The 22,359-nt window shown below is 45.4% G+C and overlaps 7 protein-coding genes and 1 long non-coding RNA gene across 10 annotated transcripts; 4 read left to right on the top strand and 4 right to left on the bottom strand.

Annotated features, from left to right (window-relative positions):
• Positions 1-319: 319 nt before the first annotated feature.
• LOC122618637 (DNA polymerase epsilon subunit 2) lies at positions 320-2,003 on the bottom strand. Its single transcript, XM_043795217.1, has 2 exons — positions 1,271-2,003; positions 320-1,213 (listed from the first exon to the last, which is right to left on the bottom strand). Exons 1-2 carry the CDS (start codon positions 1,974-1,976, stop codon positions 342-344), a joined length of 1,578 nt encoding a protein of 525 aa, XP_043651152.1. The 5' UTR covers positions 1,977-2,003; the 3' UTR covers positions 320-341.
• A 228-nt stretch (positions 2,004-2,231) lies between these two features.
• Positions 2,232-3,968, top strand: LOC122616430 (solute carrier family 22 member 7). The gene is made up of 3 exons (XM_043791877.1): positions 2,232-2,874; positions 2,936-3,128; positions 3,182-3,968. The coding sequence occupies exons 1-3, from the start codon at positions 2,232-2,234 to the stop codon at positions 3,966-3,968; spliced, it is 1,623 nt and encodes a 540-aa protein (XP_043647812.1).
• A 166-nt stretch (positions 3,969-4,134) lies between these two features.
• Positions 4,135-5,517, top strand: LOC122616687 (ribosome biogenesis regulatory protein homolog). Its single transcript, XM_043792227.1, has 4 exons — positions 4,135-4,349; positions 4,407-4,659; positions 4,718-5,211; positions 5,277-5,517. Exons 1-4 carry the CDS (start codon positions 4,201-4,203, stop codon positions 5,428-5,430), a joined length of 1,050 nt encoding a protein of 349 aa, XP_043648162.1. The 5' UTR covers positions 4,135-4,200; the 3' UTR covers positions 5,431-5,517.
• On the bottom strand, positions 5,447-7,125 carry LOC122616688 (glutaminyl-peptide cyclotransferase). Its single transcript, XM_043792228.1, has 6 exons — positions 6,951-7,125; positions 6,775-6,870; positions 6,403-6,708; positions 6,024-6,179; positions 5,757-5,964; positions 5,447-5,703 (listed from the first exon to the last, which is right to left on the bottom strand). The coding sequence occupies exons 1-6, from the start codon at positions 7,035-7,037 to the stop codon at positions 5,522-5,524; spliced, it is 1,035 nt and encodes a 344-aa protein (XP_043648163.1). The 5' UTR covers positions 7,038-7,125; the 3' UTR covers positions 5,447-5,521.
• A 353-nt stretch (positions 7,126-7,478) lies between these two features.
• Positions 7,479-8,677, bottom strand: LOC122617635 (glutaminyl-peptide cyclotransferase). The gene is made up of 4 exons (XM_043793561.1): positions 8,170-8,677; positions 8,005-8,115; positions 7,739-7,949; positions 7,479-7,684 (listed from the first exon to the last, which is right to left on the bottom strand). Exons 1-4 carry the CDS (start codon positions 8,647-8,649, stop codon positions 7,479-7,481), a joined length of 1,008 nt encoding a protein of 335 aa, XP_043649496.1. The 5' UTR covers positions 8,650-8,677.
• A 316-nt stretch (positions 8,678-8,993) lies between these two features.
• Positions 8,994-11,324, bottom strand: LOC122617420 (beta-alanine transporter). Of its 2 annotated transcripts, XM_043793269.1 has the most exons (4): positions 11,203-11,324; positions 10,333-11,147; positions 10,058-10,250; positions 8,994-9,987 (listed from the first exon to the last, which is right to left on the bottom strand). In XM_043793269.1, the coding sequence occupies exons 1-4, from the start codon at positions 11,301-11,303 to the stop codon at positions 8,994-8,996; spliced, it is 2,103 nt and encodes a 700-aa protein (XP_043649204.1). In that variant the 5' UTR covers positions 11,304-11,324. The 2 variants fall into 2 exon arrangements, with proteins under 2 accessions (XP_043649204.1, XP_043649206.1); XM_043793271.1 differs by lacking the exon at positions 11,203-11,324 and having other exon boundaries at positions 10,346-10,389.
• A 1,131-nt stretch (positions 11,325-12,455) lies between these two features.
• On the top strand, positions 12,456-14,395 carry LOC122616424. The gene is made up of 7 exons (XM_043791867.1): positions 12,456-12,530; positions 13,194-13,317; positions 13,422-13,507; positions 13,571-13,729; positions 13,813-13,899; positions 14,001-14,229; positions 14,295-14,395. Exons 1-7 carry the CDS (start codon positions 12,456-12,458, stop codon positions 14,393-14,395), a joined length of 861 nt encoding a protein of 286 aa, XP_043647802.1.
• Positions 14,396-20,691: 6,296 nt separating this feature from the next.
• On the top strand, positions 20,692-22,346 carry LOC122617499. Of its 2 annotated transcripts, none has more exons than XR_006325952.1 (3): positions 20,692-20,771; positions 21,624-22,009; positions 22,207-22,346. It is a non-coding gene; the product is annotated as an uncharacterized LOC122617499 (long non-coding RNA). The 2 variants fall into 2 exon arrangements; XR_006325953.1 differs by having other exon boundaries at positions 20,725-20,771; positions 21,698-22,009.
• The last annotated feature ends 13 nt before the right edge of the window (positions 22,347-22,359 follow it).

The raw sequence follows: 22,359 nt of genomic DNA, 5'->3' as shown, positions 1-22,359 counted from the left end.
GAGACGATTGTGGAACACATGCTGTGCGCATATGATGACTGACGACGGTGATGATGAGGCTGGGCCGCTTATCACGAGGGAGCAGCCACACGCACTGGGTGCCGAAAAATTGTGCGAGCTGATGGGCCAAGCAACATGTTAAGCCTAAGGAAGCTTAGCTACCGAAACAAGTTTACATTAAATGGTTGGGATTTTTCTTAAATATTCTGTAGGCTTCAAATCGCATTAAGGTTTGTTTGTTAAATAAAAGGAGTTGCCCAAATAGCCCGCAATCAAAAGAGTAATCAAGATATCCAATTAAATAATTATTCAAACTTACGTTAAGGTTAACTATATCATAACTACTCCATATCGTCCGGTATCTCCGAGTCCTCAATCGTTCGCGTCGCTGGTATATACACCTTGAAGGCGAACTTGGACTTGACAAAGGAGCCGGTATTGAGAACAGTGCACCCATGGTGACTGCTGCTAAAGCTCTGACACGAATCACCCATGACAATCAGATCCGGCAGTGGATACAACCACAGAGCAGGATCGTAGTCCCAGTGCACGGGCATGGCAATCGGATGAATGGGCACCAAGTGACCCTGGCACACAATCGTTCTGGCAAAATGCTGCTCGATCTGGGACGTGTCTTCGGGAAAATGCAAGGTGTTCCGGCAAAACTTCGCCATTAAATCCAGACGGCAGACAACGATCTGCTGAGTGCAGTACTGCAGACGACAGGGATTCGTGGCCAACTGGGTGCGTGGCCAGGCCTTCAGCAGACCGGCTGCCAGGCATTCGGGAATGGGAGCACGAGGCAGAATATTTGGTGCCGTGGGATCTTCCGAAGAGGGGACGAGTATCAGATCCGTTTGTTTCTTCAGCTGCTCGCAGCCAGCCGCCAAGCCACCCAAAGCATCCAGGTGATGCCTCAGCTCATGATGATTTCTCGTGCTGGCCGTGAAGGGACCCATGAGCACTATTGCCTGCGGCGGGCAGGAATCGTAGCCCACGAACAACTGACGCAGCTTGTCCATGACAACTGGCAGATCCAATCGAACATCGGAAAGGAAAACAATGGTTGTTTCTGTGTTGGTACGCTCCAGTTCCTGTAGCCCAGATGAGTACTTTAGCAGCTTAGCAGACTCCCCGCCCCAGGTGTTGGCGGTGCCGAAGAACGCTCGACTGCTGCTTGCCGGCTCCGCGGGTGGAAAGCCCAGGCCGTCAACTGGGGAAACATAAAACATTCCTATGATGTAGTTATTAACTACTTTAGGCTACTTACCCTTGAGCACACCGTTGTTATAGTGGCCCTCCGCTAAAACGAAGCAGCCCTCGCAGAAGAAGCCGGCATGGAAACGGGCACCAGTGAGATCTAACTGAACGCATCCCGTGGGATCCTCGACATAGAACTTGCCCTCCTTCAGTTGGGTAAGCAGTCCCAAAACCACGGCCTCCCTCATCGTCGAGGTGGCCAGCAGGTTCTCAGCGAACTGGAGCTTAAATTTCTTAGCCTGGGCCTCGGCTCCAACGCCATCCTGGATGACGGCGGGTGCAAAGAGGTCGTGTCGCAGAGTTTTCTGTAGTAACATGGCATATCGCTGCTGCATGTAGTCCGATTTCATGCGAGGAGCGGTCAGCAACTGGCGCGGCTGTGTGTCCAGCTCGAATTTCTTGACCCGCTGGTTGTACCGGAAACGGGGCACCGTAAACGCATCGATCAGGGCAAAGACCGTCTCCCCTTCATCCAAGCCCACCCGGTTCAGCTCATTGATGGCCTTCTCCAGGGCGGCCCGCTCCACATGAGGCGTCAGAAGTTTTTGACTTTGCAGATTCTCGGTGATCACCGTCAGCCACTTGTCCCGTTCCGCCGCGTCGAAGGGCAGCAGCTGCTCCGCCAGGTAGGAACTGTTCTCCGAGCGGATGAGGAAGCCACATAGCTTGAAAGTGTTTGTTATTCGCTTTCGCAGAGGCAGTAAGTCCACATCCATTGTTATTAAAAGTGTTTCGCGCGCAAATTAGAGATGGAACTGCTCAATTATCGATAACGGTCGTAGTTGTGGGACCAGCATGCACGACAGATTAAATACCGAATTGAAATGCAAGCCTGAAAAGTAATCGATAGTTGGCGGGAAAGCATTGGAATTCAAAAAGGCCTCTGGTTTTTAATGGTTTCTTCAACATAAATAAGGCTTCAAAGAAGTTGGCTTTTGGTTTTGTAAATATTTATTAGGTTATGTGTGGAAATGCCCCCCAGAGATTGTGATAAATATGAGAACTTCCTGCTGCTCATTGGAGACTTTGGGCCCTTTCAAAAGCGACTGCTACTTTGGATGATGCCCGCCGCCTTTCTGTTCGCCTTCACCTACTTTGGCCAGATATTCATGATACTGCTGCCAAAGAATCACTGGTGCAGAGTAAGCGAACTGGAGGGATTGCCAGAGAATGAGCAAAAGAATCGGGGCATTCCCAAAAAGTCTGATGGCAGTTACGAGAATTGTTTCATGTACAATATGCCCTACAACCCAAATAAGACCAACGACGCGAACGAGACAAGGAGCAAGGTACCCTGCAACAATGGTTGGATCTACGATCGCAAGGAGGTGCCCTACGAGTCCATTGCCACCGAGTACGATTGGGTGTGCGACAAAGAAGATTTCGGTACATATAGTGTCGTTGTCTACTTTGTGGGCTGCATTGTGGGTTGCCTCTGCTTTGGCTACATCACCGATCACTCCGGTCGCCTGGCGGCCCTATTCCTGGCCAACTCCTGCTCCATGATCGGCGGCTGCGTCAGTGCGGTCTGCAAGGACTTCCCCTGCTTTGCTGCCAGTCGATTTGTGGCTGGACTGGCAATGAACTACTGCTTCGTTCCCATCTACATTCTTAGTGAGTGCTGTGTACACAGTGTATGACCACTAATCATTATCATCACTTCAACTTTGAATAGCTTTGGAGAACGTTGGCATGAAGTATCGCACACTGGTGGGGAACTTGGCCCTCACATTCTCCTTTACCTTGGGTGCCTGCCTGCTTCCCTGGCTGGCCTACGCCTTCAGCAATTGGAGGCATTACGCCATGGTAGTTGCCCTGCCAGTGGCATTAATGATAATCACCAGTTTGCTGGCTCCAGAGTCACCAAGGTATGTAATGACTCGATTTTCTAAAGCTGTATGCACTTCGTATCACTTTGTAGTTGGCTCTTGTCGATGGGTAAGGTGGACAGGGGAATGGAAGTGCTGAGAGATGCGGCCAAGGCCAATGGAAAAACCATTTCCGAAGAGACTTGGTCGGAGATGAAGGAATGCTTTGAACTCAAATTTGCCAACGAGCAATCGGGAAAGCAGTACACCAGTCTGGATCTGTTTAAGACATTTCGCAGGTGCGTCGTCCTTACTATTTTGATCGTTACTTGGATGACTGTGGCCATGGCGTACGATGCCCATGTGCGGGTCGTTCAAATTCTGGACACCGATGTGTTTATAACCTTTTCCCTTTCCTCGCTCGTTGAAATACCTGCTGGAATTGTGCCAATGTTCTTGCTAGATCGAATTGGTCGCAAGCCCATGATGTCGGCCGTTATGCTGTTGTGTGCCGCATGCAGTCTTTTCGTGGGCTTGTTGAAAGGGGAATGGTATGTATCAGCGGCAGCCATTGCAGCCAGATTTTTCGTCACAATGGGCTACAATGTGGGCCAACAGTGGGCCTCTGAGATACTGCCAACTGTGCTGCGTGGCCAGGGACTGGCGGTCATTAACATTATGGGCCAGATGGGTGCCCTAATCTCACCAGTTGTCCTCAGCACCCACCGCTTTTATCGCCCCTTACCCATGCTTATCATCACTTTGGTGTCGGTAGTAGGCGCTTCAATAATCTTGGTGCTGCCAGAGACCAAGGGAGCTACGATGCCACAGACATTGGACGAGGCGGAAAAGCGCTGGACCTTACGTTGTAAAGATCGTAAAATAAATGCGGATTCATAAAAACGATTTAGATTTATAATAATAATTCAAATAGATTTAAGAAAAAGCTTTTTGAAATGGCGCCGATAGCACGATAAATGTATAGCCAAGTTTCCATCTACGGTTCGAGTCTTCGGTGCTGGTTTCGTATTCCTGCTTGGTATTTTTAAGTGTGATCAATATTTTGTGGGTATGGTCACAGTGGTCAGCACGTGGAATTGAATTTTGCTGTTTATACGCGTATTCCCTCAAAATGGATGTTGTTAAGGAAGTTTTGGCCAAACACCAGAAGGAATTGGACAAATACAAGCCAATCACAGTAGAAAAGCATTTGGAATGCCGACTCGACGTTGGCAGCCTGCTGATCACAGATCCCAACGACTTCGATGACCGGGAATTGAGGTAAGCGGCTGATTCCAGCGAGGATTACTGATTTTTCACCAATGCCATTGTTTATAGGGCCAAAAAAGAGGAGTACCTGACCGCACTGACACGGGAGAACACCCAACTGCTGGTTAACGCCATTTGGGAGCTGCCCACCGAACGGGTGGACGAGAGCATTGTGGCCAAGCTGCCGGAACCCACGACGGTACTGCCCCGCCTCCGGAAACCGCCAGGTCCACGTCCGCTCACCAAATGGGAGAAGTTCGCCAAGGAGAAGGGCATCACCAAGAAGAAGAAGGACAAGAAGACCTACGATGAGACGATGGATGCAAGTTTTAGCTCTTTAATCTTCACAAGTCACACTCTAAACGCTTTAATCTCTATAGAAATGGGTGCCCACATATGGTTTCAAGCGTGCCGAGGCCGAGAAGGCCAAGGATTGGGTGCTGGAGGTGCCACAGAACGCCGATCCCAATACCGACATGTTCCAGAAGAAGATTGACCTGCGTAACGAGAAGGTGGCCAAAAACGAGATCCAGCGCATGAAGAATATTGTGCGAGCAAAGAAAATCGACATGCCACGCAGTGGTTACTTGGGACCCGAGGCGGCCTCCTCCAGCCAGCTGTTAACAGCCGTCACTGTGGCAAAATCCTCCACAGCCTCGGTCGGCAAATTCCAAAACAAACTGCCCAAGGAGAAGGAGGCACGTGGTCTGGGCATTAAGGAGCTGATTCCTGGCGGCAAACGCAAGCAGTCGCATATCACACAAACGCCCGAGAAGGAGGCCAACCTGGATCTCATCAAGAGCGTGCTGAACAAGAAGCCCAAACTGGACGTGAGCAAGGCGGTATCGATGGAGAAGCGCGACAACCGCTTGGCGTAAGTTCAATCACAAACGTATACTGAACCGAGTATAGAGCTCAACCTTTTTACTTTTCCAACAGACGCGAAGCAGAGGCTGAAAATGAGCCAGGCAAGAAGGGCGGCAAGAAGCCCAAGGGCAAGGGCAGTCGCAAGGCGGTGGGCAAGAAGTCCAAGGGCAATCATGGTCAGAGGGCTCCAGGCAAGAAGGCGCAAGCCGGTCGCAAACGTCGCTAGGAAGAATTACACATGCCTTAGGACACTTTAATTAACGACAAACACTTTACACTTATGCTTAATAAATCTTAGCCATAAGACAAAACATAAACTATGTTCGGTAAAAACGCAAATCCACTGGTGACGTGTGCCGCTTAAGGTATTGATAAACGAAATTACGGAAAACGCGGTTAAAATTGCGTATGGAAGGCCAGTGCAGATTGGCGGCATTGTCGCGAGGCGTGTGCCAGACGTCTGGGAAAGGAGTGGCTACCAAATGTAGCACAGGAACATCTGCAAGTATAACAACTGTATTGATGGGTTCCGCCTAAGGGTATCAGACTTACTCTCACTTAAAAACGGTCGATGATCATCATCGACTAGACCACCGCTGACACGACTTAGAAACATATTGTTGTTGCCCTCCAGCTGGCCGGCAGTGCGCAGAGATTTCTCAATCTGCACAAGACTGGAGTGCAGACCGTCGGTGTTCTCGTAAAAGCTGGAGAACTTGGGATTCCGCGCCCCAATGAGATCCAGCAGCACCAGCACTTCCTGTTATTGGATTGACAATTTTAGCAAGCTGATAATTCCCGCAAAGGTCATTGACTTACAATTCGATCTATGTTCCGTGGCGCTAGTTGGCCTGGGCTGCTAGTCTGGGAACCACTGCGTTTGCTGGCCAACTTCGCGGCCAGATGCTTGGAGCCATATACGGAGTCCGCATCGGTCCACTCCTTAAAAGCCTCCTCGCCATCGAAGAATATGAGCTGGTGGATAAGAAGGTTCGAATTGAATAACTAAATGAAACTCCGTGCGAGCGGTGTAAAGTATCTTTTGCCATGTAATACTAATGTATGCCTAATTTCAAATGGAGATTGGAATAGCAAACATACAACTTGTTTTCGCTCAGGTTTTCTATAGCTGGAGTTCATGGAAAATTTCGTTAAGCCATCAAGGTCTGTGGTAATGGCCGCTAAGTAAGCAACTTACCATAAGTCCCACATCGTTGCGATTGCGAAACTCTTTCTGCAGATACGCGCTCAGTGTCTTGGCGGTGTTCAGCAGAATGGCACAGGGCACGGCGGAGTCGGTGGCGCCCACGAATCCGGGATCATTGGGGAAGTACTTGCTGTCGTAGTGGCAGGCCAGAGCGAGGAAGTTCTGAGCTTGCGGATTGATCGTGCCCACGACATTGGCGAACGTGAGCTCTCCGAAAACTGGTACTCTCTGCTTGAACTCATCCACTTCCGTTTGGAAGCCAAGGCCGTTCAGCGATTGCACCAGGTACTCGCGCACCTGCTCGCAATGCGCAATGTTAATTTTATAATGCCAAGTAATACATTTTCAACTTTATCACCCAACCTGCTGATGTCCGCGACTGCCGACGACGCGTGGCACCAAAATGGAGTCCAGGGTGCGGTTGAAATGGACCTCATCGTCTCGCCACTGGGAGCCAATCTGGAATATATAGTATATAGTATGGCTTTTTCTTTGATTTCCAAAGTGAGTCATTGGTTTTTACGAGACGGGGGACTTACGTTTCCCGTTGCCGCTTGCTGCTGCGAGGGCGGGAGGAGGAGGAGCAGCAGGCCAGCTGCGGCAAAAACTACGGAACCAATCCCCATCTATACGCTTCGGAGCTCGGCGACGCACTAAAGCGTGCGATTTGCGATCGGCGCCTGAAAAATCGAATCTTTACCGTAGTTTGTGTTGTGTTGTGTTGTGGATTCGATGCTTTGATGGCTTTGGCTTTTGTTTTCGTTTTCCGCTGCCTCTTTGGCGGGCAAACCCACTTCGAAAGCTTTGAACTCGCGTTCAAGAGAGTTTTTTAAGAGCCAATCATGTTGATGTTGCGGGAGATCCAAAAAGCTTTGGAGCCGCGTTCGTTGGGGAAAAGTGCGCCGACTAATTGATGCTGATAATGATAATTACCTTGATTGCAATGTAGTAGGCACCTAAAGCCTTGTATCTCAAAGCAAACCAAATTGCTGATTCAAAACTTATTTATATGTATAATAACCATTTGAGAAATACTTATAATATAACATATATTCAACTAATTTAAGTTAGTCATCATAAAAATCATAATTCATTTTAATGGTATCTCTTGATTTCACAAAGGTTTTCCACATTTCAAAGAAATTATACACAAAGATGCGTATAATTTTGATCATATTGCGAATGGTGGGATAGTGTAGATTTTCGGCATTATCAGCTGTCGTATAAACCACATTCGGAAATTCCTGTGGACCCACATGGAGAACAGGCACATCTGTGGACATACTCTTTATAAAGTTGTTTAAAGGTTATAAGGCTATGAAATTACCAAACTCGTCGAATGAAATATGATCGTCAAGCAGATCGTTGTCGTAGTGCGTTTTCTTTTCGAACAACAAATGACAGTCGTCGAGTTGTCCGGATCTTCTAAGAGCCACTTCGATGTCAGCAATCATGTTGTGCAGATCATTGGTAACTTCAAAGTAGCTCAGAAAGGTTTGATTTGGCGCTCCAATATAGCTAAGCGTCACTGCAACGGCCTAGTGAAAGATTAATATATGTATATGTAACACACGTAAAGTTTATACAACCTACCATGTTTTCCAAGGGTATAAATTCCTCATCTATAAAGTGCCTTGAGCCCATGATTTGATGTTCGTCATAGGGATCTGAGCTCAAAGGATTGTGCCCATCGAAGAAGATAAACTTTAAAAACCTATTCTATAACTAAAAAGTTTAAACAAGTTTACGACTACTCACAGCCAGACCAAAGTCACTCTTTTTAGACCACTTTTCCATTAAAAGTGGTTTCAATTTTTTCGCCACGTTGAGGAGAATGGCACAAGAAACAGCACTTTCTGTGGCTCCAAGGAACTCGTCGGTGGTCCCATTCTCTGTCTCTGGCCTCTTGCTGTCGTAGTGACAGGTTAGCATCAGATAAAACCTTGCACCCATATTCCAAAAGCCTACCAAATTGGTAAGATTTACTCCTCCCTCCTGGAATTCATTCCTCAAAGTGGTGAAATGCAAACGCTTCAGCTCCATCTCGATGAAATCCCGAACCTCGTCATGTCCTTGGCTGCCCACAAATCGAGGCTTTAGAAGTTTGGCCAACGTTGCATTAAAGTGCTCCTCATCGTCATCGAATGTAAGCGGTTGCTTTTCAACGGCCCAGCGCAAAAACATTGCATTAAACACCACATATATTATAACTAAGAACAAAGCAATCCTTCCCAGCATTTGGAGAATGACTTCCTGTTGCAACTGGCAGTAGCGAATGAGTTGGATTGTGGCCTAGGAAAACACACAGCACAGAATTTCCCCATAACTAAAGCATTCGTCATGAAAGTTAGCAAGCTGTTAGTTAATTAGCAGGGTTCGGCAAAACGACTGTTCCCAGAACTAGGAAAAGTTTGGTTTTCCTAGAATGGAGAAAATCTGTGATATGTACTCAACATTGAATTCATTTGGCAATGCATTTTATTAGAGACGCAGTGTAGAATGGATTCTTAATTTCTTTTAATTTTAAAGAATATAAAATGAAAACTATAATTAGAAAAATTAAAATGAACTTGAAGATAACCTCAGCTACTATCTTCAGGCCACTTGGCCCCGTTTCCATATTTGTAGGTACGGATTTCCCTCTCACTCGACGATCGACTTGGGTTGGCCTCATGCTGCCTATACTTCGTCTTGCGAAACATTTTGCTGGAGCGGAACTCGTCCTTGGATAAGGTCCTCAAGCTGGAGCCCTGGTGCCAGTTGTGTCTCGGATGGGATTTTCTTGATCCCGGGCCACAGCAGGGCATATGCCATATCCTCTGATTCTTACCGAATTCGGCGCCATCACTGAGCGTTTCCGGCAGTTCGTGGTTCAGAGTTTCCGGAAGAAACAGGGACAGCAGTCCGCCAAAGATACCCAGGACTCCCAAAACGACCAGCGTGCTGGATAGGGACTTTTTGGAAAGATAGACCACTGGTGGGGACATCAGCATCGCCACAAAGCCCATCGTGTGGATAAAGGCCACTCCTTGAGCCCTCACCACAGTGGGCAGGATCTCGGCGGCCCACTGCAGTCCTATATTATAGCAGATGTTGGCAAAGAATCTACCAGTTAGCGCCGATATCCTCATATATTCCCGCTTGTGCAAGGTGGCCCCTACCAGGCTGAAAACTCCACTCAACGAAGTGTAAAAAAAGGAGCACCAACGACGTCCACAGCGATCCAGTGTAAGGATCACCAGGATATTACCCGGCAACTCGGTGGCACAAGCGATGGTGAAGAACACAAAGATGTTATCACTGTCCAGGACACTGGCCGCCCGCACATGTCCATCGTAGACCAAGGAAATGGCCATCCAGATGACAATCATCAGGATCATATAGCGGGCCATTCGCTTCCCCCTAAAGATGGAACACACTGTAAAGTCGCGTCCATTGAGCTCCTCCTTGTAGAACTGCGTGCAGCTCGCCTCGAAAAGGTCAAGTACTTCCTGGGACACATACTTCTTGTTCACCTCGATCACATTCTTCAGTATCTCCATGGCCTTGTCGATCTGACCCACCGATACCAGCCAGCTGTGATCGGGAAAAATGCCTGGATAGATGTGAGCTCTTGGCTTAGAGTTGACTCAATTTGGATACCCACCGCGCAGATTCGGGCAGCAGGAAAAAGGAAAACATGGCCAGCACAATGGGAAGGGATGTAAATGAGGAAAATCTCCTCCAATTTCCCGCGGAAAGCGCTATCCACGGCATCAGCATCGTGAATGGGGAGTAGAACAGGGCCAGGGATAGATTGGCCACCAGGGTGCGGTACTTGGGGCCCACATACTCGAGCACTTAAAATAACAAAGGTATTGAATTATTAAAAAAAAAATTAAAATATATCACATTGTACACACTGTGTGTGCACCATTTTACCCAGAATGTATACCATCGTAAAGCAGGTATCGTAGGAGGCGCCAACTAGAAATCTGGAAACTGCAAAGCTGAAGAAGTCCGAGGACATCGAGGTGGCCAGGCTGCCAATTAGAGCCAGGAAGCAGCTACTGACCAACGCCGCCACCCGTCCGCAGTGATCTGCAAAGTGGCCGTAGCCAAGTCCGCCCAAGATCGAGCCCAGGAAGAAGATGATCTGGGCATAGGTGGCATACTTGTCGTCCTCGCACAGCCAGCCAAACTCCATGGTGGCCGATGTGAAGGCTCTGCCCTCCTGCTCGAAAACATAACCCTTCCGGCAGGGAATCGTGGACAGCGAGGTGTTGATATAGGCAGCCTGATTCTCTGCCAAGTGGATCTTCGTGTAGTTGGTGTCGTACATGCGGCAGCGACTGTAGGAGCCATCCTTCTCCTTTGGGATGGACAACTGCTTGCGCAGCTCCATCGGCGTATCGTAAAGTTCCGGCACAAGACAGTAGTACTTCGATGGGCTCAGGCACATGAATATCTGGCCCAGATACACGAAGGCGGTGATGAAGCAGAAAGGAATCATAAAGAGGAACAGCCTGATCTGGAAACGGCCAAACTGGCCGATCATCGGCAGGAGATCATCGAAGTCTATGTAGTCATCCGTCTCCCACGATCGTCGTGGCAATGATGTTTCCGATCGCTTCTTGCCCCAAAAGAAACCATGGGAAGACACCTCGTCATCCGGCTCGACGTATGTCACCTTGACCGTCTCCAACGAATCCGCCTGAACTGCAACGTCCACTTTATCCGGCTCAGCGTAATACGTTCTGCTTGGATAAGACGCTAATTTAGCTACTACCCAGTTATAGCACCGCTACCTACATCTTCGTGGGCTCTGACTGCTGCCCCTGATCCCTTCGTTCCCTCCTTTTGGGCACGTCATCATCTTCGGTCGATGCATTTTCATTTTCGTCATTAGCCATTTTGAAACACAGGAAAAAATTGAAAATGTTACGTATAAATCTTTGCTTCATGTTTGAACTAAAACTGCTATAGAAGTGGCATCATTTGCTGATACAAATAATTATTACAAAAATATATATAAACGAGTCTTTTTATGTCTTCAGAATCATCGCGGGTACATTAATTCCTGTTAAATCTATTTAATCAGCTGTGACTGGTTAAATTCCTGCCATTCTTTTCCACGAATGACTTGAAGCTTTTCCGTTTCGGTGGCCAAGCTGCTTTTCCTTTCATTTCCGTTCCGGTGGCAGCAACTGGAGCACGAAATGGGCATTGACATGGGACTCAGGCGGACTCCTCGACGCCACCACTTCCTCCACGTCAGTTTGCTCACTCGAAGGACCGCCTGCAGTGCGTTTCCACGTTAATTAAATTGAGCCTTTAATCCAATAGAGAGGTAATCCAAAGCAGTAATTTGCGGTATTGGCTTAGCCCACACAGTTTGTGGTTAATTGCAGGAAAATTCGGTTCGCAGTAAGGACTAGAATGCAAGGATTTCCTATGCCACCTGTTGCTGTGGTTCGCCTGCAGATGGCGCATGCGTTGCCCGCAAAATCTCATGCCCCACGACGATTTTCGAACTTTCATTCATAAAACGTGTGTGCGAGTACCTTTCGAAATTGAAAGCAATGTGGTTGCCATCGCATAAGGACTACTAAGCCAGTCCCGATGCGACTTTCAATGGCGGCGGTGCTACACGGATTTTCGGATTTTCGCGTCCTGTCATCCTGGCAGCCCACACTGCGGTCCATCTCACTATGCTCGGTCATGCCACATAAATCAGTGTCATAAATCTGCGCGTCTTGTGTATGAAATTATGTGGCAGCGCCAGTGCCAGTGTCCCGCAAGCAGCCACAAGAAGTTCTAGATATTTATCTGCCGAGTGTCAAATAAAAACTTGTCTAAAGAAAAACAACTAAAGCAAGCAAATTAACCGTTTGGCGGGAAACGAAATAAAGTGGAATCCCAGCGGGTGAAAGTGAAGAAAGTCAAGTGAAAGTGGCGGCTGCCGTTCCCCAAAATAAAAGCAAAAATAAAATAAAACAACGTAAAATCTCCTCCCGTGTCAGCGTGTTTGGAATGCTCATCCGCGAGGCGTGAGCTACCGAAAGATGGCCATCCTGGAGTCTTGTTGCTTTTGGAAGGATGTGCGGAGTGGCAGCTTTGCCTGCGCCATCTACACGTTGGTAGGTTGCTCCTCATACACTCGTATATGAATAATTTCTGGAGATAAGATTTTGTGGCCTGGAGCCAGGAGCCTGAGTAAATATATCAAAAATTCCCTTGAACTTTTCCAGCCAATTGGCAAACAGTTGAGCGAAGTTTATTGGCCTCTCCAAACTTTTTAAGCCGAACTTACCTTTAATACCCAGCTGTACACCTATGTGTGGTATTAAAATGTAACTTTTTCAAGTGATTCAAGCCAGATGCAACAACCCTTGCACTCGACCTTACATAGCTATATCCTATGATCTACGTTTTCTTTAAAGACAATAATTAAGTGTAAAATCCCCTGCAACATATTTAGTTGCACGCATACATTTCCTTACAAACATTTCTGTGCTCGTTAGGTAACCTTTCCCTTATTGATTGCTGTCGAAACCCCGTAAATTAGAATGATTAACAGCTTAACTATGTGAAATACATACCCAAGCACACATATTAAGGCGTTCAGAAATTGCATACCTCTTCAGCAATTACTGAATTCAATTTTTTACTTGAAGAAACATTTTCGGGGAATGGAGAGGGGGGCACTTTTGGGTCTTTTTCCGAGTAAACAGGAAACGTGTGCCGCAATTCACGTTTACCCTCGGATGTTCCAAGTATTTTCTCACAATTTTCCCACACAGGTTTACTTTGGCTTCTCCACGCTGATGTTTTTGTTCTACCTTATCGAGGAGCAGGACTTTCTGCTGGGTAACCGTGCTCGGCCGTTGGGCGAAAGTCTACTGGAGAAGGGTGATGTGACTGTAGGTGAGTATACCGAAGGATACCCTAGAGCGAAAGGATACTGCATCCGACACTGGCACTTGTGCCATGCGAGCAACTCAATTACGTGTGATTAATGCCTCTTGCAGTGACTGTGATATTCAACGTTTTGTTGCTCTTTTGCTCCATACTGATGGTGCTATCGGCGGTTCTGCTCATATTGGGCCTCCAGCAGGTGAGTGTGCCACTTCAACGCCACAACGCCCGCCCAAAACCTTAATGCCGGATGAAATTACAGAACAAGAGGCATTTGCTGATACCCTGGATAAGCTTCATGCTGGGCGATCTGCTCATCGAGGTCTGCCACCTGGTCCACTTGGCCCTCGCCCGCCGCGTCAAGTTCGATCCGATTGTGGGTTTCATCTTCACCATGGATTTCTTCCTACTGTGCCTCAATGTGAGTTCAAAGCGTACCAGAACCTTTTCTCCACGATATTTGGATGACTTATTACACCGTAATATCCCTTTACCACCATTTAGCTTTACTGTCTGCTGTGCGTCATCTCGCAGTACCAGACGTTCCGCTCGCAGCGGGCGGAGATGCGACTGGCGGCCTCGGCGGCATCGGTAGGTATTCTTCGGTGAATGTGTTGTGCCACTCCCAAGTATGCTTACTTGCCCTCCCCCCTTCCCACCTGAACACCATTCGTCCATTCGTCAAACCCAAGCCCATTGTGGTCTTCACAGCAGCGGAGAAGCTAAGCAAAGCGCAGCAGCAACTGCAGCAAACGCAGCAGCAACAACAGCAGCATGCCGATGCACTGCAGCAGCTGGAGACCGGCAGAGCAAATGGGAAACGGCGACGTATGCTCGGTGCTGCCAGTCCGCTAATAACTTCGCAGCGACTAACCAACTTCTCCACCATCACCGAGGAGGAGGAGCAGCAGTCCCGCACAGGTACGTCCATGGGCGTCCTGGCCATGTGGTTTTTAATTAACATAACTTGGCTCACATCCATCTAGACCAGCGTGCGGAGCAGCCAACTGGACAGGAACTCGGCCGCATTCCAATTTTTACTCTGGCTTCCAGTCCAGCTCATTGCAGTGATGCAACCCATCACTAAGCCAGAGTTACGCGTTTATCTTCGATTACACATTGCTGCTGAGATATAAGATATTTTTACATGTTAATTGATCCGAAAGGGTTGAATAAAGGGAAATGAGATTTCAAACAGGCATATAGCAGACTTTGACAAAAATGCTTTTACGGTTGAACACTTTCGTTGACATGCCTGCTCCATGGAAACGAAGCTATCTTATCAAATTGGGAAAAGGATTCCAGGATGTGACAAATGCCTATCAGGTATTGGGACTGAATCCCACGCCCTTGCTTTCCCTACTTTTGTTTCCTAACCTTAGTAAGTTACAGCTTTACTGACTGTATCACTTTCAACCACCTACAAATAAGTATTGCCCTTCCCCAATAAGTAGGCAAAGATTGCAGGATGCAAAATGCTTTCTTCTACGTTCAAAACCTTTTGTCTTGGAATGGTACAAGTTAGTCAGGCCTGCCTGTACTTGTTGAGTGGATTCCGGTGCTTGGCAATGACAACAGGATGTGAGCTCCGTTCGAGCTCGAGTGCTCTGCCAAGTCAAACTGTTCAGCAACTGCAGGAGAAGGTGGCCCCGAGCCAGACGTTTTGAAATAATTATTCAAATGCTTGAGCTTTAGCCGGTCAGACAGCCTCAGGTCGGAATAACCCTAAAACAACAAGGGCGCAAGGGTAAAGTGGACTTTAAAACGTAATTAGCATTTGAAAAATGCTGACCCGCCCATGAAGGATGCGAGATTGAGGGCGGGTTAACTGGTTTTAATTGCCGCCTAATATTGTTTAAATTATGCTCTTAAGCACTTATTAACTTCGCTCGAATGGAAAAAAAGAACCATTTCCACTGCAATCCATTACAACGGCTAGCACGAGTCCTGTGAAGGACTACCGACGTCAACAGAGCAAAGCAGTGGCGTCATTAAATGGCACTTAATCACCGGGCTAAATTGGCCCGGTTAATTAAACCCCCAGGTGGAGATGCAGGGCCACATGACACCGGATTGCTGCCTTGGAGCGGATGAGCGGTTTAGAGTCTGAGCTGGGTTTCCTGTCCGCCAGCTGCCGATGACAAAGAGTCCCTGCTGGAGAAGCCACACTATCCGCAAACTGTTGTCCAACTTCCGGTGTGTAATGTGCCAGTGCCACCCAAACACTGACAGAAACGAATGCACTTCAATTTGTAACAGTTCAAAGTCCAAAAACAAAAACACATTTTAGGAAATTGCTTAATTTTTTTTATTATTTTAAAGCACACTGGATGTTTCTTTAAGAGTAAGAATCATTGAGAATTTTTGTTCACAAGGTACGAGTATGTACACATGTTCCTGGACGCTGTGGAAACTCCCACTCTGAGAGTCCGCACAACTGTTATTAGTTTTGTGAAAAGTCCTCCAATATTGACAATGCCACGGGCAGCGAGACTCCCCATACATTTCGGTGGCATGCTACTTGAACCACCCACAAGCCAAAAATGTGCGGACATTGGTCAAAAGCTACAAAGTCGAAAAAAAAACAAAAGCCTAATGGATTCCTAAGTGGCGGAATGCAGTGTAAAGTCTGTTAGATAAATATCGAGTTACCGAGAAAATTCCTTTGCAAACATAATTGATTAAGAGTTGAAATGCTTTTCTATTGCTTTTCTATATTTGGTTTTATTGTTTTGCCTCAAAGTCTTAGACAAATACAAAGCAGAAAGCTAGGTAAGATCTACGGCCAAAGAGCAAATATTTGTAATTGCAATCTTTCTGCTTGGCAGCCTTTTTCCGCCTTGGATGAAATTAATTCAGAAACCATGGAGCGCACTTGTAATTACTCTTTTCTGGAATCTAGTGCGTGCAATGAAATATTTAATGGAATTCGGCATGTGAAAGGGCACGTTTATTTTTGTGCTCACAAAGTGAAATAAGTCCTGTTGATTATTACGTTCTTAAAAATCACTGGCATTTTTGATGGCAAACAAATGCAGCACTCGCGTGGCAGATCCCTGGAATTACTGTCGGCATTATCAACACTCCGCAGTTGGCCCTTTAAAGTTGCCATTGTGGAGCACTTAAGGGATAAATACGTGTACCATACACCACAATGCCAGATCCCGGGATTATTGCTACAAACGCGCACACACAATTGCCAATAAGCTCACTTTCACAACGCAGAAACGCACACGCTTTCTATCTAATTGCTAAGATGACTGCTTTCCCCCTCAGACTGGAGTTCCGATGCCAGGATAATGAGTTTTCCATTAGCGCTTGAGTGCGGCGGGCAGTGGCAATATTTGCCAAGCGTCCTGACTGCTTAAGTGAAAATTCAATTAAAGCATCAGCATCAGTAAAATCAAATGAAACTCCTGTCTCGCCCAGCGTCCGCAACTTTGGACACTTTGGAGTGACTGCTGGAACTTGGACATGGAACTTGGTGGGAAATACGAGCATGCGATATACTATACATGCATGTTTGATGCCACCGAAAACGCTGAGAACATGCAAAGTTTTGACAGCCAACGCTGCAATACCGCAGGAACAACCGGAAACCGGAAGTGTAACAATGGGTGTCGAACTTTGCTGAGCATGCATCCACTCAAGTTGCCCCAAACTCAGGAGACAGAGCTTCTTGGATTAAATGAAATGTTAAATTTTAAGGCAGTTTAAGACTTCTTCCCTCACTCTCGGAATATTGACAGATTTCAGGGAACTTGAGGACGAGCGACTTTGCTGCCTTTCGCACACTTTCTGGACTTTCACTTGATTTATAGCATATGACAACTGGGTAAGGCTCTTATATATGTGCTGTTGAATTTTAAAAGGCAGAAAGTAAACAGGAATTTTTCGGCAACTTGACGCTTGACGAGAATGGCAGCCAGTTTGTCACTCGCTTTATTGCGTATACGCAGTGGGTCGATATGAACGACAGTTGGCTGGAAATTTATGTAGATTTATGTGCGTGTGCTCTCTTTAAGCTTTTTGGTACTTACCCATAGATACGTGGCAACATGCATTCAATAAGAAAATTAGCATTCAAATGAAGCTAATTCACGCTCCAAGGAGATGCCATACAAGATGTAAGCTTCTTAATGAATATTCAATGATGAAAACATTCCTTCAGCCTACCCAACAGGAACTTTAATTGAAACATACAACAAACTTATTGTGGCCAGGAAGTCATATTTGTCCCCAAACTTAATTCCCTCGAGACGAGCCATAAGTACCAGCGCTTAAGGGTCATTTGGGGCTCACAAATGACTTCAAATAGTATTGGAATTCTGCCAAGTGTAAACTACAAACAGTCGTCTTCCGCCTTTGAGGGATTCCAACATATTGAAGCCGAAATAATTAGGATATAAGCCGGCAAGGCGATTCGCATTAGCGGGAAGCCGTTTGGCGGCAATAAATCGTGCAAGTAAATTATGTGGAACAAGGCCCACACATCAATCTTGTGACTCCAAGCAAAAAGCTGTGGGCTTAGGTGACACCTCAGCGTTAAAATACATGCAGGATTTTCGGTGGAAATTAGACAGCTGTAGCATATGTAAAAGAAAAAGCCTGCTTTGCTCCGCCTCCCAAGCGAATTAGGCCATTTTTAATTGAGCTCCTTATTTTGCTCGACTTCGAAGCAAAAACCGAGTGCTTCAAAACAAAAAACAAAATCTGACCTTTTCCAGAAGGCACAATATTAGCATACAAAAGGCTTGAGGACTTATTCAAAAGAAAACAAAATGAATCCTTTTGTAAATTATTCGTTTCTGCTGAACGCAACCCTTTACCTTAAGTTTTGCTCTTTAAGATCACACAGAAATCAATTTATTTGCTCGTCCTTTAACCACTTCGTTAGCCGGTTACATTTTACGAGAGTTTTTAATTGAAAATACTTGCGCATTCTGCACAATATAAACAAAAATCGTAAAAAAGGGCGTTCAACAGTTCTGATACCCTTTTCACATTTCTTGCGGCTGTAAGCATATGCTTTAAGACGATAAATTTGTAAATATGCATTATTTTATTTATCTCATAAATTGTTATTTGCTAGCATAAAGTACCAATATACCCGCAATTTGTAGGTGAGATAGACCGCATATAGTTTCCATGACAACGATTCGCGGGTAAATAAATCCCCAAAGGCAAGCCGGGTATAAAGAGATTAATATCACAGCAATAAATATGAAAATTTACGCAAAATGGCTACACTTCTGCGATAGTAAAATCCTGAGCTTTTGAACTCAGCTCAATTATCAGCGCATTTTCCGCATTTAATTCAATTAGTACTAATAATAAAACAATGAATAATGTTACATTATGAAAAAAAAACCCACAAAAACAATTATGCTAATGGGCTCTCAAAGTTTTTGAGCTATTAGTTTTAAACTATTTCTGGATGAGCTAATTGCTAATAATATTAATATCTTGCGTCCCAAAGGCAAACTTTACTAAAGCAACCACTGCGGTTTGTTGATTTTTCATTAGAATAGCGCCCATACTGACTTTTAGTTATTCGGCGTGTTTATTTTGACGACTCTGGTGTTTGCCCATGAATTTGGCTGTCAAAACTTTTGACTGACACTGCGAGTGCCACTTGACATTCTTGGCCAACTGAAGTTGACCTCTTTCCTCTGCCTTCACAGCGAAAGGAAAATTTCTATAAATGATAAATCGACTCAAAGTGCTTGAGCTTAAGCACGGTTGACAATTGATATGCACTCAACTGAAATTTCCACGAAGCGAGAGCATAAGAAATAAGCTTATTTAGCTTGGGCTTTGCACTGCGCTTTAAGGACTTTAAACTGGTTATGCAAAAGTCCTTTATCCATATTTTCTTCTTCCCGGCGAATTGGATGCTGAAAACGCTGTCATGAGTTATTTCTCATATTTGAATGGCTTTTACGCGTCCTTTGGGTGGCATTTGCTGATATCATTCGGCATCGACAACGGCATCGGCGTCCATTAGTTTCAATCAAATTTCATAAGCAAACAAGCAGGACCAATAAACGGCTGTATATTCGTGTGCGAATCTATATACACATATATGTATATTGGCGGCATTAGCATGCATGATAAATAATAAACATATTATAAATAGCTTTTTCCTCTGCAAGCAACTTGGCCATCAATCAATGGTGGCCAACGAATGGGCCCAGAGGCCTTTGGCTTCGCTTCCGCATCGTATTACTCAGCACATCCCACTCAGATGGTACAGAATGGCATTGGCAAACAAGATTTATTTGCCTCCTTTGGGGTTATCCATATATTGGCCGACATTAAATTGGGCAACCTAAATTAAAGGCCACGCACTTTTGTCGGAAAAAGGACGTTCGCGGCAGGATGGCAAAATGCTTTTTATGGTTAATTAAAACCCGTGCGGTATTCGATTAGCATATTAATTGGCAATTCCCGGCAACTTCCTATCAATCGCTGCCACAAGCTTTAAATTAATTAATTAACTTTCGATGTAAACATTTGCTCAATCAGTGCTCCTCTCAAAATAAGAACTGACTGGGAGTTACACTGAAGTTTGGTTGGTGAAATGTTATTCACTTTCAGCCAGCTGTGTTTGTTTTAATCCGCAGTCAAATGACGTATACGCCGCGTGGCACCGTTCGAGTGGCACAGTGCCGCAGGTGCTGTTTTAATTACCCCGATATCTCTACACGCGTCGACAATCAAAGAATTCTATTTCAGATCATCATTAGAAATATATATTTTCTGCCATGAACCAGTTACACGTGCGTCTAATTGGCAGCAGACCGTCAGTGATAGGCAACACTTGAATTGGTATTTCGCAATCAATACATTCAGTTAAGTTTTAATTTCAACTGGCTTAATAATTTCGCACGTGCCACACGACCAGCAGCTCAGTCCGCTCAATCTCTTTATCCTTGGCCATTTGCATATCCCGATTGCATTGCATTTGCAGCCATTGCCACTTCAATCTCTGGCGGTTTGTTTATTCATTTATCAGTCCCGAAGCGCAGATGTTTCAGCTCGACAAACATTAACTAACTGCTATGCACAAGGCGATTGCAGCAGCTAAACATGGCGTATACGCCATAAGCAAGCTAGAGTAAGCTAAACAAAACAATTGCAATCAGGGACTGGAACATCAACATGGGCAAATGCAAGGCCACGCCGAAAATGTCAACACAATAACACGCATACGCACGGTGGGCCGTCCGTTTGAGTGAACAACGCCATTGTTGTGTGCCATCAGATTTCGGGAGCCCAAATTGGAGTTGCCCATGGCCCCTTGTCAAATCAAAAGGAAATCTGCTTTGACAGCAGTAAAGGAACCGAACCGAAAAAATAAGCAACAAAGTAGGCGAGGGGCTGGAATAAAAGGTGTCACCACAACTTTGATATGTGAAAGTGAACACTGATGTTTGTCACTCAAGTGAAAGGCTCTAAGGGTAAGCAAAAGCATCGACCTTTTTTCAATGATTTCCCAAAACGTAAGCGCTTTACGGAATTTCATCTGCCTAAAAGCTGCAACCACAAGGTACAAGTCGAATACGGCAACAACATTATCAGTGGGTTTATCGCGAACGGCAAATTAAATGTCGCTAAACACGAAGGCCCCGCAGCATCCACGGGCTAATAAAAACATAAAAAAACACTCCCGGAAAAAAGGGTACTCTTATCGCAGGACTTCAAAAACAAGCACTCTGCCATAAGAGATTGCCATCGATGTGACAGTCCGGAAAGTAAGGTAATGCCTAGCTGCGAGTCATAAAACGATTCCTAATGGCCAATGCCCTGCTACGGGAGTTGCCCGGCAACAGGACCACATCAAAATGCTGCCCCAAAGGGAGACAAGTTTCCGAAATGTATAAAATGCTAGGAAGTGCAATTTAAATTGAACTCTGCGTTGCCCACATAAGCAACTGTGAGGTTGAACATAATCCGCTTTCAGATAGAACACACAGCAGCTGCTGAAGTTGAGTTTGTGAAAGGGCCTTGCTACATTTGCTTGACAGTTATACGCATTCGCTTGTCAAGCAAATTTTGCGGAAACGAAAGTTTAAGTTAACAGTTGTTTAAATATTAAATCAATTAAATACTAAATTCTACCAGGAATACTTATAAGAAAAGAAAAAGTTCCAAGAACAAGCAAAACTTTCTTGCGACTACAAGAAACACAGAAAGTTGCCGAAACTATTTGTGTAACTTTCTTTCGCCAAAACTTGCTAAGTTTCCGTTTGCGTTATTAGATTGAGCACATATTAAATTCAAGAATCATTTATTATAACCATTTATTTTAGGAAGACCGCAAACAAGTGGTTTAAGAATTTCCTCCAAAAAAGCTTTGCATTTAATAAATTGGTTTGTACGTTAGCCACAACTATGAATTGTCAACATGACTGACCTGTGATAAGAATGTAATCAGCAGGGCGCAAATACCCTTTCAAGTTTTATACCATAATTACAGTGAGAGAGGGCGGAAAATGGAGAAACATAAATAAAAATGAATCAATCAATCAATCAATAGACAGCAGCTGTGAACGAGAAGTTTTCAACTCCCCACGGAAATTCACAGTGAAATACATCAAATTTGTGTGTCACCAGCAGCCACCACTGAATTTTCCTGTAAATCTATTATGCAAAAAAAAGAATTTCTTTTAATATCTAAAATTTCCTGGAAAACAAGGTGAGCCCGTTAAAAATAAAAAACGACTGTTTCTTTCTCATTGCTGGTCATCCATTTGGCCTGTTTCAAATACATCATCAAAACATATCACAGCACCACACATGCATTGTAATGTCAGGAATAATTTCGCATGGCAGCGCTTTCGTACATTTTGCTATGACTACCACAACAATCCATCGAATAACATGTATTTTTAGGCACCCCAAAATGGCACACCCAAATGAAACCGGAGTTTACCCAAAGTTTATTGTTCAACTGTCACGACAATCCAACTAGTGCTCGTCATCAATCGCCATCGCCATCACCAACCACATGTGGTAAACAAATGACCCCGAGAAACTTTCCTGCTC

Source organism: Drosophila teissieri, chromosome 3L (genome assembly GCF_016746235.2).
Source record: "Drosophila teissieri strain GT53w chromosome 3L, Prin_Dtei_1.1, whole genome shotgun sequence".
In the NCBI taxonomy this organism is placed as follows: Eukaryota; Metazoa; Arthropoda; class Insecta; order Diptera; family Drosophilidae; genus Drosophila; species Drosophila teissieri.
This window is presented reverse-complemented; position numbering and strand designations above follow the sequence as displayed.

Excerpts from the sequence above, each read along its gene's own strand:
- LOC122617420 (XM_043793269.1), bottom strand. The coding sequence starts at position 11,303 with ATGGCTAATGACGAAAATGAAAATGCATCGACCGAAGATGATGACGTG. Across the intron at positions 10,251-10,332 it reads TACGATGGTATACATTCTGG|TGCTCGAGTATGTGGGCCCC; the intron begins GTAAAATGGTGC and ends TGTTATTTTAAG. Across the intron at positions 9,988-10,057 it reads CTGCTGCCCGAATCTGCGCG|CTGGCTGGTATCGGTGGGTC; the intron begins GTGGGTATCCAA and ends TCCCGATCACAG.
- LOC122616430 (XM_043791877.1), top strand. The coding sequence starts at position 2,232 with ATGCCCCCCAGAGATTGTGATAAATATGAGAACTTCCTGCTGCTCATT. Across the intron at positions 2,875-2,935 it reads CGTTCCCATCTACATTCTTA|CTTTGGAGAACGTTGGCATG; the intron begins GTGAGTGCTGTG and ends AACTTTGAATAG. Across the intron at positions 3,129-3,181 it reads CTGGCTCCAGAGTCACCAAG|TTGGCTCTTGTCGATGGGTA; the intron begins GTATGTAATGAC and ends ATCACTTTGTAG.
- LOC122617635 (XM_043793561.1), bottom strand. The coding sequence starts at position 8,649 with ATGCTGGGAAGGATTGCTTTGTTCTTAGTTATAATATATGTGGTGTTT. Across the intron at positions 8,116-8,169 it reads AGAGTGACTTTGGTCTGGCT|TTTATCTTCTTCGATGGGCA; the intron begins GTGAGTAGTCGT and ends AGGTTTTTAAAG. Across the intron at positions 7,950-8,004 it reads TTATACCCTTGGAAAACATG|GCCGTTGCAGTGACGCTTAG; the intron begins GTAGGTTGTATA and ends ATCTTTCACTAG.
- LOC122616687 (XM_043792227.1), top strand. The coding sequence starts at position 4,201 with ATGGATGTTGTTAAGGAAGTTTTGGCCAAACACCAGAAGGAATTGGAC. Across the intron at positions 4,350-4,406 it reads TTCGATGACCGGGAATTGAG|GGCCAAAAAAGAGGAGTACC; the intron begins GTAAGCGGCTGA and ends CATTGTTTATAG. Across the intron at positions 5,212-5,276 it reads AAGCGCGACAACCGCTTGGC|ACGCGAAGCAGAGGCTGAAA; the intron begins GTAAGTTCAATC and ends CTTTTCCAACAG.
- LOC122618637 (XM_043795217.1), bottom strand. The coding sequence starts at position 1,976 with ATGGATGTGGACTTACTGCCTCTGCGAAAGCGAATAACAAACACTTTC. Across the intron at positions 1,214-1,270 it reads TAACAACGGTGTGCTCAAGG|TTGACGGCCTGGGCTTTCCA; the intron begins GTAAGTAGCCTA and ends ATGTTTCCCCAG.
- LOC122616424 (XM_043791867.1), top strand. The coding sequence starts at position 12,456 with ATGGCCATCCTGGAGTCTTGTTGCTTTTGGAAGGATGTGCGGAGTGGC. Across the intron at positions 13,730-13,812 it reads TCTTCCTACTGTGCCTCAAT|CTTTACTGTCTGCTGTGCGT; the intron begins GTGAGTTCAAAG and ends ACCACCATTTAG. Across the intron at positions 14,230-14,294 it reads GGAGCAGCAGTCCCGCACAG|ACCAGCGTGCGGAGCAGCCA; the intron begins GTACGTCCATGG and ends ACATCCATCTAG.
- LOC122616688 (XM_043792228.1), bottom strand. The coding sequence starts at position 7,037 with ATGGGGATTGGTTCCGTAGTTTTTGCCGCAGCTGGCCTGCTGCTCCTC. Across the intron at positions 6,871-6,950 it reads AGCAAGCGGCAACGGGAAAC|ATTGGCTCCCAGTGGCGAGA; the intron begins GTAAGTCCCCCG and ends TATATATTCCAG. Across the intron at positions 5,704-5,756 it reads TCGACCGTTTTTAAGTGAGA|ATGTTCCTGTGCTACATTTG; the intron begins GTAAGTCTGATA and ends TTATACTTGCAG.